At 33.0% G+C, this 13,695-nt stretch overlaps 1 protein-coding gene across 3 annotated transcripts in view; it reads right to left on the bottom strand.

Moving 5' to 3' along the window:
• DPYD (dihydropyrimidine dehydrogenase) overlaps positions 1–13,695 on the bottom strand; it is a 701,368-nt gene that overhangs the window by 613,227 nt on the left and 74,446 nt on the right. For all 3 annotated transcript variants that reach the window (XM_039869542.1, XM_039869543.1, XM_039869544.1), the window contains one exon: positions 4,909–4,991. In XM_039869542.1, coding sequence (XP_039725476.1) covers positions 4,909–4,991 — 83 coding nt within the window. The remainder of the gene's footprint in view (positions 1–4,908; positions 4,992–13,695) is intronic.

A 13,695-nucleotide genomic window follows, 5' to 3' on the forward strand; every position in this document is an offset into this window, starting at 1 on the left:
AATGCAGTTTAACCTTACCATCTCTACTGATGAGAATTCCATCAGTAAGAAGCACTTGAATGTCACTTTAGCAAAATGAAAACATCTCTCTGGGGCTACATGATGCTGTCCAAATCATAGTTACTGGCCACATGCAACTATTTACATTTCGATTAGTAAAAATTAAATAAAATCAAGCATTAGGTTCTTCAGTGACACCAGCCACGGTTTCAGTGCTCAGCGGCTACCATACTGAACATCCCTATCATAGCAGAAAGTTGTACCATGCAACACTGCTCTAGATGTCTGCGTGAGCCACAGAGCTCTGGGTGAGAATGATGCCCGCCCTTTACTTCTTGGGCACATCAGGTACAGTCTCCACCAACTCTGCTGGAGAAGATTATTTAAAATTTTTAAATCCTGAAAGATGTTTCCCTCTGACACATGCTTTCCTAAGTCCAGTATTTTCTTAGGCATCTAGTTAGACTCTGATTTGATGCATTTTTCTTAGAAATCATATGCTTTCCTGTGGCTACAAGTATGAAAATGTTAACAAGTCCCAAATGGACACATCGATCCCCAGTCTTCTGGCTGACCTGTAGTATAGACTTTTTCTTCTGCCTATTGCAAACTTGTACATGAGTTTACCATAGCTATCTCAAATTCATCTGAAAACTAAAATCTTCTTCCTTAATCTCCTTCTATTGTCTCTCTCCCTATTTCAATTAATGTATATCCAAATACTCAAAATGAAAACATTTGACTTGCCCTTGATAAGTCTCCTTCTTCTTATCTTTACCTTTATAAATAATTCAACAAATAATTCGTAAGCACCTACTATACACTAATACTATGGTAAGGCTAAGAATACAAAGGAAAGCAAAATAGCATTCCTCATGCCCTCATGGGATTTACTATCTACTAGGACACACAAATAAATTTGACTTTTTTTGGCAGAAGAAAAATTTTAAAGCCTTTAAACAGAGCAGCACGGATTAAATCAGGTTTATGATTTATTGAGTTTATTAAGTAACAAAGTCTCATCAGGTTGACGTTGTCAAACAAAATTTCTCAATCACACACCCCTCTGTTGACCTCAATACCCTTCTACCATCATTTTAGTGGGGTCACTGGTCTCTCTACCTCTCTCGTTCCCTCCACTGAACTCTCCACTCTCCTGTCAAAACAAACTTTAAAATTATTTTTTCTCATCCTGCATACATATGGGCTAAAACCTAATCAAACACATGTTTTATTTAGCCATTACATTCCACAGTAAGTTGTAGCTCCTTGTGAGCTTTACATGGTTGGATCTAGGCTTGGGGGATCCTCACATTTGGAATTGGGTGAAGCACAGGAGGTGTCTGAAACAATTCATGGGTGAGATCTTGACAGAACAGGTTCTAGACTGCATGGCAAAGACTGGCCAGGAGGAGGGACTGAATGAGGTGGCAGAGAGCTGAGCAAGGGCAGAATCCTTTCTTTTTTGTTCTAAGCTCATAGAACAGAACATTAATAAACAAGGAGCTGTACCCAACTTGCCAAAAGGCCCCTGGGACAGCAACCACAAAAGGTCAAATCTTCAGATTCAGTCCAGTTCTGCTCCAGCTTCTCAAGGGGGAACATATGCAGGACGAGAGCACCACTGTGGGTGCCTGGAGCCACTTGAGGGCTGCCACAGAGGTTAAGCTAGTGAGAGAAGAGGACACTCCCATAGCCAAGCTATGCCCTGCCTGTGAACAGAAAGCTACCATGGAGTTTGGGGACCAGGGAAAAGACTCAAGTCCTGGGGCTCTGAGTCTTCACATCAAGCATTTGAACTTTGTACCTGTCTCCTCCACCAAACCATTAGCTCCTTCAGGGCAGGGACTCTGTCTCATTCATATCTTTAACCCTATTATCTGGTATTTTAGAGAAACCCAATAAATGTTTATTAAATAAATGATTTACTTTATCTGTCCCCACGTTGTATCTTCTTCCCCTACTAGAATTCTACAGAGCTGTAAAATTATCTTCACAGTTTATATACACACACACACACACACACACACACACACACATATATATGTGTGTATATATATATATATATATATATATATATATATATATATATATATATTTAATCTTGTCACCCTTTTTGTTAAAAACCACAATGACTCCCTGAAACAATTTAAATTTTTTTTCATGGCAAACTAGATGTTAGGTAACTGGCCTCCAGAATATGGTAACACAAATTTCTAGCCAGCCTCCTGAGACCAGCCCATGTGCTCGCTGAGGTTTTGGCAAATTACTCATACCTGTCTCCCACTGTCCCCCCTCATACTCTGAGATTCTGAATTTCTCCCATTATCCTTGCCAACCTCCTATTGCTCTATTTCCACCCAGAGATTCTCGGCATATAAGAAGAGATATCACTGACTAAAAAAATCTGCCTATGTGAGTTTTGTGGGAAAACAATATATTCGAAAAAGCTTGAAAATTTTTGCTTTACATCAGACCACTTACTGTTCCTGAATTCTACCTTGCACCTGTATGCCTCTATATCTTTGCCCAATACTATTCCCTTCACCTGCAAAACTGGCTGTCTTTCAAGGCCTAGATCAAATCAAATTTCTCATCCTCTCCATGGTTTTCTCTGATCCAGACACCCTTTGTGTGAGGTAAAAATTGATCATAAATGAGAAAATAATTAATTGTTGCCTCTTCGTGCATTCTCCTATTATTCTATTAGTCACATGGCTTTATAACTTTTTGTTGACATGTTTCCATAATCTTACATGTAAAAGGTAGAAAACAAAAACAGAGTACACGAAATTGTTAAATAGTATACTAAATTGTTAAATGCTTTAGTTACTAAATTATTTAATTGCGTTTAGTGAATGGAAACATTACCAATAATATGTGTGTGTAATATATGCAAACTACGTAAACAAAGTACATTACACAGCCATATAATTAAATGCTGATTGAAATTATCTAGACTACTGCTTTATCTCATAGCGTGGTGGTAGAAAGGTTACGCCAACCAGGTAATACTTGTTTCTCTCATTAGTTCATCTCTACTTTTTTAAAAGCAGAATATCCTGGTATTTTCCAAAATGGCAAGTATTTAAAAATTTGGCAGAGTTTAATAATCTCTTCGTACGCAATTCTCCCATAATTGAATTTGTTTTTTCTCAATGATAAATTTTCTATACTAATTACGTCTCCTTTCTCTGTTCATTATATTTCCCTCACTCACATCCATTTTTATTCATACTACCCCTTTGCAATTCTTTGTGATTTTAGCCCTCAATTCTTTTATTCTTTTTATATAGGTGTGTACTTTAAACTGAATAGATACAAAAATATAGAGAATAACTATAGTTTCTAAATATATATAAGTGTGTGTACTTACATATCTAAAGTTATTATACAGGCATTCACAAAAATGATGTGTTCAATTTGTAAATGTGATAGTTTTATATAGAGGATAAAACTATATTGAAAAACAGTTTATTCATAATTTCTGCACTGACCTTTTCCTCAATATATTTTACACCTTATTTTTAATTTACTACTATTTTCATTAATTCCAACTTTGAGAATGTCTGATTACATTTTATATAGATACACATTCTCTATTGAGTACTGTTTTATTTTTTCCTCTTTTTTTGTTTTATTAGTGAAGACATTAACAATAAAATAGGCTCACTTGCTCCAGCTGGTAATTTCTCTGTACTAGTAATATATTATTCCTCTTTTTGTGACATCATAATCATCTATACAGAAGTACCATGTATCTTTGTGTAGAAGCTACTGTTTCCATTAAATTTAATTACCTCCCCCTGTGGTTTTAAATAGAAGTGGCTTCAAAATGAGGGCAGTTTCTATTAAATTTAATTACTTTCCCCTGCTGTTTGCATGGTAAAAGGAAGGTTGCTAAATGAGAGCAGCTTCTAAACTAAAGTATATGGTAACTGTGTGCTAGCAATAACGAAATTGTACCTGAAATATCCTTCTAGGAAACCTCCTAGCTTTATCCTTTCTCTTATCGTAAATTTTGTTTGGCCTTGATTTAAGAACCAAACAAAATGAGCATTGATAGAAGATATATTTTAAAAACCAATTTTAATTTCGTAGGCTAAATAAAGGTAAATATACTATTTCTGTACAATGATATAGGAAATTATCCCAAAGGTTCAACTCAAAACTTTTAAGTTAATATAATTTGCTGCTGTTGTTTTATAGCTATAAGGACAAAGACTTTTATTTCTCACACATATTTAATGTCTGGTAAAAAGCCTTGCTTTATTCTCATCAGATGGATTTAAAGACTGCTTCCTAAAAGTTATTAAAAAAGCATCAATTTTGGGAAGAAATTCAGAGACACATTCAAGAATAGCAACGTTAAAATGCGAAAAAAAAATCATCGGGTTCATCATAGACTACTGCCTTTGAAAAAAGTTAACCTATACACATTATAATAGTGTGAAAATGTAAATCAGTTTAAAAATGCGACGATGTAATCCTATAAAAACTAATATAATATGAAATTTTAAGTGCCCCTTTTTAAATTAAATATTAATTAGGAAAAAATACTACTGAGTTAAACCACCATTTACTGTTTATTTTTTTATATACAAGCAGAATTTAAATGAACAATATTTCCATTCAATCACACAGTTTAGTATAAATATAAAACAAGACACCCCTTAAGCATTTTAAGTAACAAATTAAACATTTACATTTTTTACTGTGCACTGAGGCTTAACATTTATGCAGCTTCAAAACCAAAGTACAGCCTCAAGGGAAGTCTCTCTACTGACAAATTAATACCTTAGAGAACAGAGCTGAATGGTGGCAATGAACTCATTTGTTCCCCCAATAATGAAGAATGACTTTTTCTTTACCACATCTGTGACTGTTGCTATGGTGACTCAGACTTACCTCATTGCTTCTCGGAGAGCTCCTCGCTCACCAAGAGTCGTGTGCTTGATGTCATCAAAATTATTCTCCAGCTTCTCGCAATTCTGCAACATATTAAAAAATGCATTAATCCTCTAACATCTTGAGATAAAATTATATCTGTGCAATTATGTAAAAATGTAATTGATTATATTGATTATGGATTCATGAAAGATATGCACATCACTTTAATTGGGCAGGATTCATTAAAATTGACAGTGTGAATTCAACAGTAACAAAATAAAAATGTCTTATGATACAAGCTGTCACAGAAGTCTTTTTACCAATTTTCCAGAATTAAGAAAATAGACGCATAGAAATGAATATTTTTTATAGAGTTTGGGGGAATAAAAATTAGTTCTCTAAAATAATCTCAAGTATCGAAGTCAATTTAAATTCAAAGGAGAAAGTCAATAAAGTTTCAAATCACAATAAACTGTATATGATAAATATCTAGTTCTAAATAAATTGGTATTTACTGAGATGAAAAGGTAGAACCCAGATATAATATAATAATAAAGGTTCCAGCATTTTAGAATCAAAATTTTATAACATCTTTAAATAACAATTATATATACAATTTTTACAGTTTTATAGACACACTCATTTCTTATAATTTAAGTGACATTTTAGCAGGTTCTTAGCATTACAAGGCTAAATTTTCTAAATGTCGTTTTAACTTTATCACAATTTTAACTATTTTTTATTTTAAACTAACAATTTTACATGACCTAGTAAGTTTTGAAAACATAATGCATAGAATTAAATTTTAAACTAAAAACTGTATCCATATGAATCTTTTGGCAAAATAAATTTAATACAGTTTAGAAATACTTAGGATAATAAAATAATTAAATTTAATTAACAAAAAACTAAATAATATAATTTTAAATATTAATGGTTTTTTTCTATTCTCAATCATAAAGAGTATGCTGGATTTTGGAAACTTACAGAATTTAGATTAATAATTTACAATGTGTAAGAATTGATTTATTTAAAATGTGTAAGTATATATATGACTTTATCTTGATTTTTAAGTCAGTCAAATAAAGGCAAAGATCTGTTTTAACACATAGTTATATACTTTTACAATGAAAATCCTGAAAATTACCAAAATGTATCTAAAATAATTTGAATTCTGAATAACAGTCCTCTTTTAGATATATAAATTGGAAATAGCATCTCATGTCTTCTGTCTTATCTTTTTCACTTTTTAGTAGGTCTTTTCATAAAGAGAACTTCTTGTTGTTAATGAGGCCCAATTTATTATTGCTTAAATTTATGGTTAGTGCTTGTGTCCAGCTTAAGAAACCTTTCACTTCCTCAATGTTATAAATATATCTTCCTGTATTTTTTTGCAAAGCATTATTATTTTACATTTCATATTTAGATATGTCATCCACCTGGGATTTATATTGATATATGGCGTAAATCAGGAAATCACACCACATAGTTAATCAAATCAGTACTATTTATCAAAAAGACCATCATTTCCCTCACTGTAATTCAGAATTGTATTTTCCATAAAGTAAGTCACGGTACACATGGGGTCTGTATCTAGAGTCCATTACGGCCAACTGCTCAATTTCCTATAGTTGTGCCAGTATCACACCATTTAAGTTATTCGAATCCATATAAATTTTAAACTCCTATAAATAAATATGAAAAAGACAGATAACTCAATGGAAACAAGCAAAAGACTTATATAAATGTTATATAAAAGAGAATATCCAAATAGCCAATAAAAATAATGTTCAACATCATTAGTCATGAGGAAGATGCAAATTAAAAAATTAGATATTATATTTCTTAATACCACACCTCCTCAAGAATCCAGTGAGATTCAAGGAGGGGCCTCTTTGTCTACAGCAGGGTTTCTTAGCAGCAGGCGCAACTGATTAAGAAACATCCTCAGTAGGAAAAAAACAATGGCGTAGATGATAGAGGCTCTGTTCATGCCTCTGGCAACGAAATCAAAGTTGTGATAGAAACAAGGAGCAAGCAGCAAGGAAAAATCACCTGGGATCTTGATGAACAAACCATATAACTAGGGAGAAATCCAAGAAATCACCCTGCAATGGCAGAAGGTAGGACGGGGTGAGGACACAGGGCTGCCCGGTCCTGAGCGGCTGAGTAAGACAGAGACTGCAGCAGTGGCAGCAGCAGATGCCTCTTAAACGGGCCACATCTGCGAGCAGATTTTCACGGTGATGGACCTGCTCGCTCTGAGCACCAGTGCCGATTCAGCTGCACACAGTGGGCACCAGGGACTTACAGGGAGACACTGTCAGAGTGAGGCCCCAAGCGAGACTCACCCTGTACAGAAGTGCCAGTGGTATCCATTGTTCCCTGTTGAATCCTCCCCTGTCCCAGTGCATGAATGCAGTACCGCCATAGCTGAGACCTCATCAAACTGCATAATAGAGGTCACTCCGCCCAGAAGATTCCCTGAAACCCAACTTCCCCCAACTCATGGCTCCACCCAAGCTACATCCAGGTGTATCCTTAAACAGTCAGGTGTTCCTTACTGAGCAGTGCCTAGATTCACACTGGAGCCAGCTGGCCTCGGTTTCTGGAGTGGCCTTTTGAGGCAACTATAAGCACAGCATCTGTGAATTGCTTGATGAATCTTAACAGATGGCACCGGAGGGGCAGAGGATCGGGCTAAATTTGGCCAGCAGCTGAACTCCTCTCTGGACTGTGCCACTGGACACCTATTTCACAAAGCCACACTAATAGGACCGAGAGACTTAGGAGCTTTTCTTAATACATAGAAACAGACACAGAAAGGCAGCCAAAATGGGAAGACAAAGAAGCAGAAACCATATGAGAGAACAGAACAGAGATCCAGATATAATGGAGTCAAGTAATCTAACAGATGCAGAGTTCAAAATACTGGTTATAAAGATGCTCAATGAACTTTTGAGAAGTGTAGATAAATTCAGTGAGAACTTCAACAAAGAAATAAAAAACATAAAAATAGAAATGGAAATTATAAAAGGGAACCAGTCTGAAATGAAAATTACCTGAGATGAGAAGTATATTAAATGGAATAAACAAAAGAATAAACAAAGTGAATAAAGAAAAGGATCAAATGACCTTTCTAGAGTATGGGAAAGCCAAGGACACTCAATCAGAATAGCAAGAAAAAAAATGCCAAGACTATAAAAATAATTTAAGGAGCATATGAGACACTATTAAGGGTCCAAACATCTGTCTGATCAGTGTAACTGAAGAAAATCAAGGTGTTGAACAGCTGTTTGAAGAAATAATGATGGAAAACTTCCCTAACCTGGTAAAGGAAATGCACATAAAACCCCAGGAAGCTCAGAGAATCCCAAAAATCAGGGATCCAAAGAGGCCCACACCAAGACACATCATAATTAAAATGCCAAAGGTTAAATACAAAGAAAGAATATTAAAAGCAGCAGGAGAAAAAACAGATAGTTACCTATAAGGGAACACCCATAAGACTGGCAGCTGATTTCTCAAAAGAAACTATGCAGGATAGAAAGGTTTGGCAAAAAATATTTGACATGATGAAGACCCAGGATCTACAACCAAGAATACTTTATCCAGCAAAGCTATCATTTAGAGTTGAAAGATAGTTTCCCAGACAAAAATAAGCTAAAGGAATTTATCAGCACCAAGCCAGTATTACAGGAAATGTTGGAGGGACTTCTTTAAGAAGAAAAAATACGTATCAAAAACAGAAATAAAGAATGGTAAAAACTACATTCCTATCAATAAATACCTCAAATGGAAAAGAATTAAGTGTTCCAACCAAAAGATAGAGTGGCTAAAAGGATAAGAAAACAAGACCACTACATATGCTGCCTATTAGAGACTCACTTCAAATTAAAAGACACACACAGACTAAAAGGAAGGAAATGGAAAAAGATATTGCTTTGATGGACCTAGAAGGTATTTAAATCAGAGAAAGATAAACACTATATGATTTCACTTATATGAGGAATCTAAGGAATAAAAAGAACAAACTAATCAAAACCAGACTCATAAATATAGTGGACAATTTAGGTGACAGAGGGGAGAAGGGTTCAGGGGCTGGGAGAATGGGTTGAAGGGTTAAAGAAGTACAAATTAGTAGCTAATGGATGGTCACAGGGATGGGGAGTACAGCGTAGGGCATGCAGTTATCATTAATATGTTGGCTAGGTGGAGGGTCAAGGGAGGGAGGGAGCAATTAGGGAGATCATTTTATAAACTATATAGATATGTCTATATCTATATCTGCTAAACTTATATTTAAGCAATGTACTGTGTACTTGAAACTAATTAAAATTAATAATTTTTTTAAAAATGCCTAAAAATGCCTAAAAACACAAGTATTTATTTAGTATCAAAAGCAACTGAAGTACTGCTGATGGAAATGTAAATTGTTACAACCACTTTGCAAAGTGATTTGGCAGCATTTTCAAAAGCTGAACATTCACACCTAGGAATGCCCTCAAAACAAAGGTATAATATTTTCACCTAAAGTCTTTTACAAGAATTTTAATAGTATCATTATTCGAAATAGCTCAAAACTGGAAGCAAATCAAATGCACATCAAGGTGGAATATATGAATAATGGTATATTAATACAGCAAAAAACTATACGGCAATGAGAATAAATAAACTATAGCTACGTGGAGTAACATAGATGCATATCACAGACACAGTATTGAGCAAAACAAAAGTGACACACAAAAGAGCATATAGCAAAATTATCCACTTACATGAAGTTTAAAAGTAGGCAAAGCTATATCCAAAAGTGAAAATAAAAAACCAGTTCCATTTATGCACATAAAAAAGAACAAAATACGAATAAATTTACCAACAGAAGCATAGGATTTGTGCACTACAGAGAATAGAATATCACAAAAAAACTAAACAAGACCAAAAGAAATGGAAAAACATCCATGTTCATGGATTAGAAGATTTAATATTGTTTAGATGGTACTACTTCCTAAATTAATCTAAAGATTCAATACAATTCATGTCAAAATTCCAGCCAACTTTTTTTTTTTTGGTGCAGATTTTGACAAGCTGATTCTAAATTTGATATGAAATTGCAAGGGACCCACAATAGTCAAAACATTCTTAAAAACAGAAGAGCAAATTTGAAGAACTTATACTTCCTAATTTCAAAACTCACTACAAAACTACAGTCATTAAGATAGTGTGGCACTGGCTTAAGGATGGACACACTGAGCAATATATAACTGCATAAATATTTTATGCACAAATGTTCATAATTGCATTATTCATAAAAGACAAAAAGTAGAAAACAACAAAATCAATCAAATGATAAATGGATAACCAAATGTGGTACACTGATACAACAATATATTATTCAGCTATAAAAAGGGAATTTTAATACATGCTACAACATGGACAAGCAGTGAAAACAGTATGCCAAATGAAAAAGCCAGATACAAAAGGCCACATTGTATGATTTTATTTATATGAAATTTATAGTATAGGCAAATCCACAGAGACAAAAAGGACGTTAGCGATTGCCAGGGGCTGGAGAGACAGAGGAATGACTGCTAATGGTAATGGCATTATTTTTTAGGGAGAATGAAGTGTTCTAGAATTAGTGGTGATGGATGCATAACTGTGAATATACTAAAAACTACTGAATTATACACTTTAAAATGTGAATTATATCTCAGTAAAGCTGTTATTTAAAAAACAGGCAAACCGAACCAAGATGTTGCTAGTTGATGGATAGTGTCTACAGGAGGCACAAGAGGGTCAGTCCTCTAGGACACTGTTTAATTCATTTTGTGAAAATTCACTGACTAAACACTCAAGATTCATTCACTTTTCCATATGTAATTATACTGCGATGAAAAGTTTTTAGAAGAGAGTTTGAATTCTGAGTAAGAAATTACAATGCAATCACATATCACTATTATCAAAATTAAATAATGCATATACAAAAGTTCAAAGTATCAAAGACTTGGTAAATGTTGGCTACCACCTAATACTAACAAAATAACATTTGATTATGTATTAAAATTCTGTACTAAAGATCCAATTCCTGTAAAGGAGTCTAACTTATCCTGATAAGCTTTTGATATTTCATTAATGAAATTATGTACTTTTTCTCTCTATAGTGAATAGACTTAAAGGATGCCATTTATACAATTATAATTGCAAAAATGAGTAACTAAATTACTTGGACTGGATGGCCTTTGAAGAATACTTTCCAATACTTCTGGAATAAAAATTAAGTTCAGTTGGAGCACGGGCCTCTTGAGTAGAAAGCATAGTTTTCCTTTCTCTTTAGTTTTCACAGTGGCAGTGAGATGAAAAAAGGTGGACAAACATAAATTGTTCACTTTACAAATTATAGTGCCTTTTTGAATATTTCTATGAAAATAACCTTTAGAAGATTTTTAAGCTCATAGATGCTTATTGCAGCATTTTCACAGCAGTAAAATATTGGGTGAAAAATCTTAAACTTTCAACAATAAAGAGATGGTTAAATACGGCTCATTAAAATTAAGGATGTTATGCTTTTATTACAAATGCTGTTTAGGTAGATTTTTAACCAGCCAATGTTTATATGACAGCATGTAATTTATAAAAGACACTATAAAATTGAATACAATGTATTACATAATTATGAAAAACAAAGAGACCCAAAAAAGCAAATAATTTAACTCAGATTATCTCAGAATGTTAAATGAACAAGGGTGTTTCTTTTTCACTTATACTTTTCAATATTTTCCAAAGTTTCAGTTATTAGTTTATATTTCTTTTTGACTTCAAGATAATTTATAAATAAGATTTTTTTCAGTTTTGGAAATATTTTTATTTCCTATGTCTAATAAGCTGTTTTTGTCAAATGTAACAACAAAATAAGTGCTAGTAATAAGAGAAACTATTTAAAACAGGACTTGACTTTTTAAATATTACTTAATTTTTCTATTAAAGATATACTTTACTGATTAAGATTTTTGCCTACTCTGATTATTTGCAAATTCGGTTCAAGAAAATTTTCATATTTCAAACTGTCCAAAAGAAATTTCCAATTATTAGTTTGTTTTCTTCGCCTTTGCACACTAAAAAAGAGATAAAGATGTACAAAAAGTAATAAAAGAAAATGAAGCCATGTAATAAATTAGTTACATTCGTTTACTACATTCAACTTACAATATCACTTCATGTTAACAACTGCTACTCAAATAATGCCACTTGAGCTTCATGAGTAGCTGAAAATTCCCAAACACAACTAGTAGTTACATAATATTTGGGACTTACTGTTTTTAATTTTAATATATTTAATCTTAGTAATACGTGACTAGCATCTTTTCATGATTCTAAACAGACTTCGCAATAAAATGTTTAAAGTTGCATAATATTCCACAGTATCCGTGTTATGATTTATTTAGCCAATTTCTTTTTGGTTTGGTTTGTTTGCTTGCTTGCTGATGCTATTATAAATGTAGAACAGAGATAAATGGCTGAAAATGAATTAAAAGCTTAAAAAAGTCATAAAAATTAAACATTGGGATTATTCATTTCAACTAATTTCCCATTTAATTCAAATTGTTTTCACTTAAAATCTATTCAAAGTATGTGACTCCTATTATCTATGGGAGAGACGGTATTCAAAATTCAGGGTTTCTGATTCTAAACCTCATTCTTTTTCTTCCCCGACTCAACCATTAATAAAAAAAACAATGTATACTTTCTCTGCAACTAGGTGTGCCATAAACCCAGCCCTATCAATTTACATGAATCACTGCTAAGTGTCTTACATTTAAATCTTAAAGTAAGAGGTTTCATAACCTATTTTTTTCAAACTTTATGGCTCTCCATATGAAAAACAATAGCTATCTTTAATTTGATACCTCCCCACAGATGGTTTATAAACCAGATGTGGGAATAAATACTTCTATTTAATTACTATGGGCATATTTTTAATGACACTCCAACTTTTAATATATACACATATACACACATATGTATGTATAAGTATCTTTCCTAAATGGAGTCATTTAATAGAAATGAATCTGTCCCTTGACAGGATATTTTTGTTTTGTGTAAAAATCTTAGATTCTTTGCATTTACCAGAAATTAAAATTAAATAACACTATATCTGAATCTCTATTTAAAAACAATTGTTTTGAGTTAGAGTACTGTCTTTAAGGCCCACAATGCTATAGGAAATGTGAGATGCAATCATTAAAACCAGTGGAAGGGCCTGATAATTGCATTATTGTAATTCAGAGAGAATTTTAAGATCTCAATTTAGCCATTAAAAGTCCTCCAGAGATTAGAGCAAAAATGCCCATGGCAAAACGAAGTCACAGATAACAAATATTTAAGGCAGACTGCTACAATAGTATGACATAGTAGCTTAGAATCAAAAGCAAACACAGATGGAGTCTACGAAAATCTCTATTCATCTCAATATCCATGTCTGATGTCCCTTAGGAAAAGACTGTATAATAAAATATAATAAACAAAAATAAAATATAACCTTTTTATTATTTCTTATAATTTATAAATCCTTCCAAAAATATGAATGGTAATCTGATCAATTTTTGGAAATGTCATTTTACAGTAAAATCCATGTGTAGACAATCTTTTAAAAACTGAATTCTTCAGGAAGTTTTACTTTTTAAGATTTATATTTTTAAAAATTTTTAAAGATGGCTTAGGAATCTCAAATAATCGACAATAACATCTCGATTATTTGAGATTCCTAGATGTTATTTCAAAGAAATGCATTTCCCTCCTTTTCTGTGT

This window comes from Pteropus medius, unplaced genomic scaffold (genome assembly GCF_902729225.1).
Source record: "Pteropus medius unplaced genomic scaffold, Ma_sr-lr_union100, whole genome shotgun sequence".
In the NCBI taxonomy this organism is placed as follows: domain Eukaryota; kingdom Metazoa; phylum Chordata; class Mammalia; order Chiroptera; family Pteropodidae; genus Pteropus; species Pteropus medius.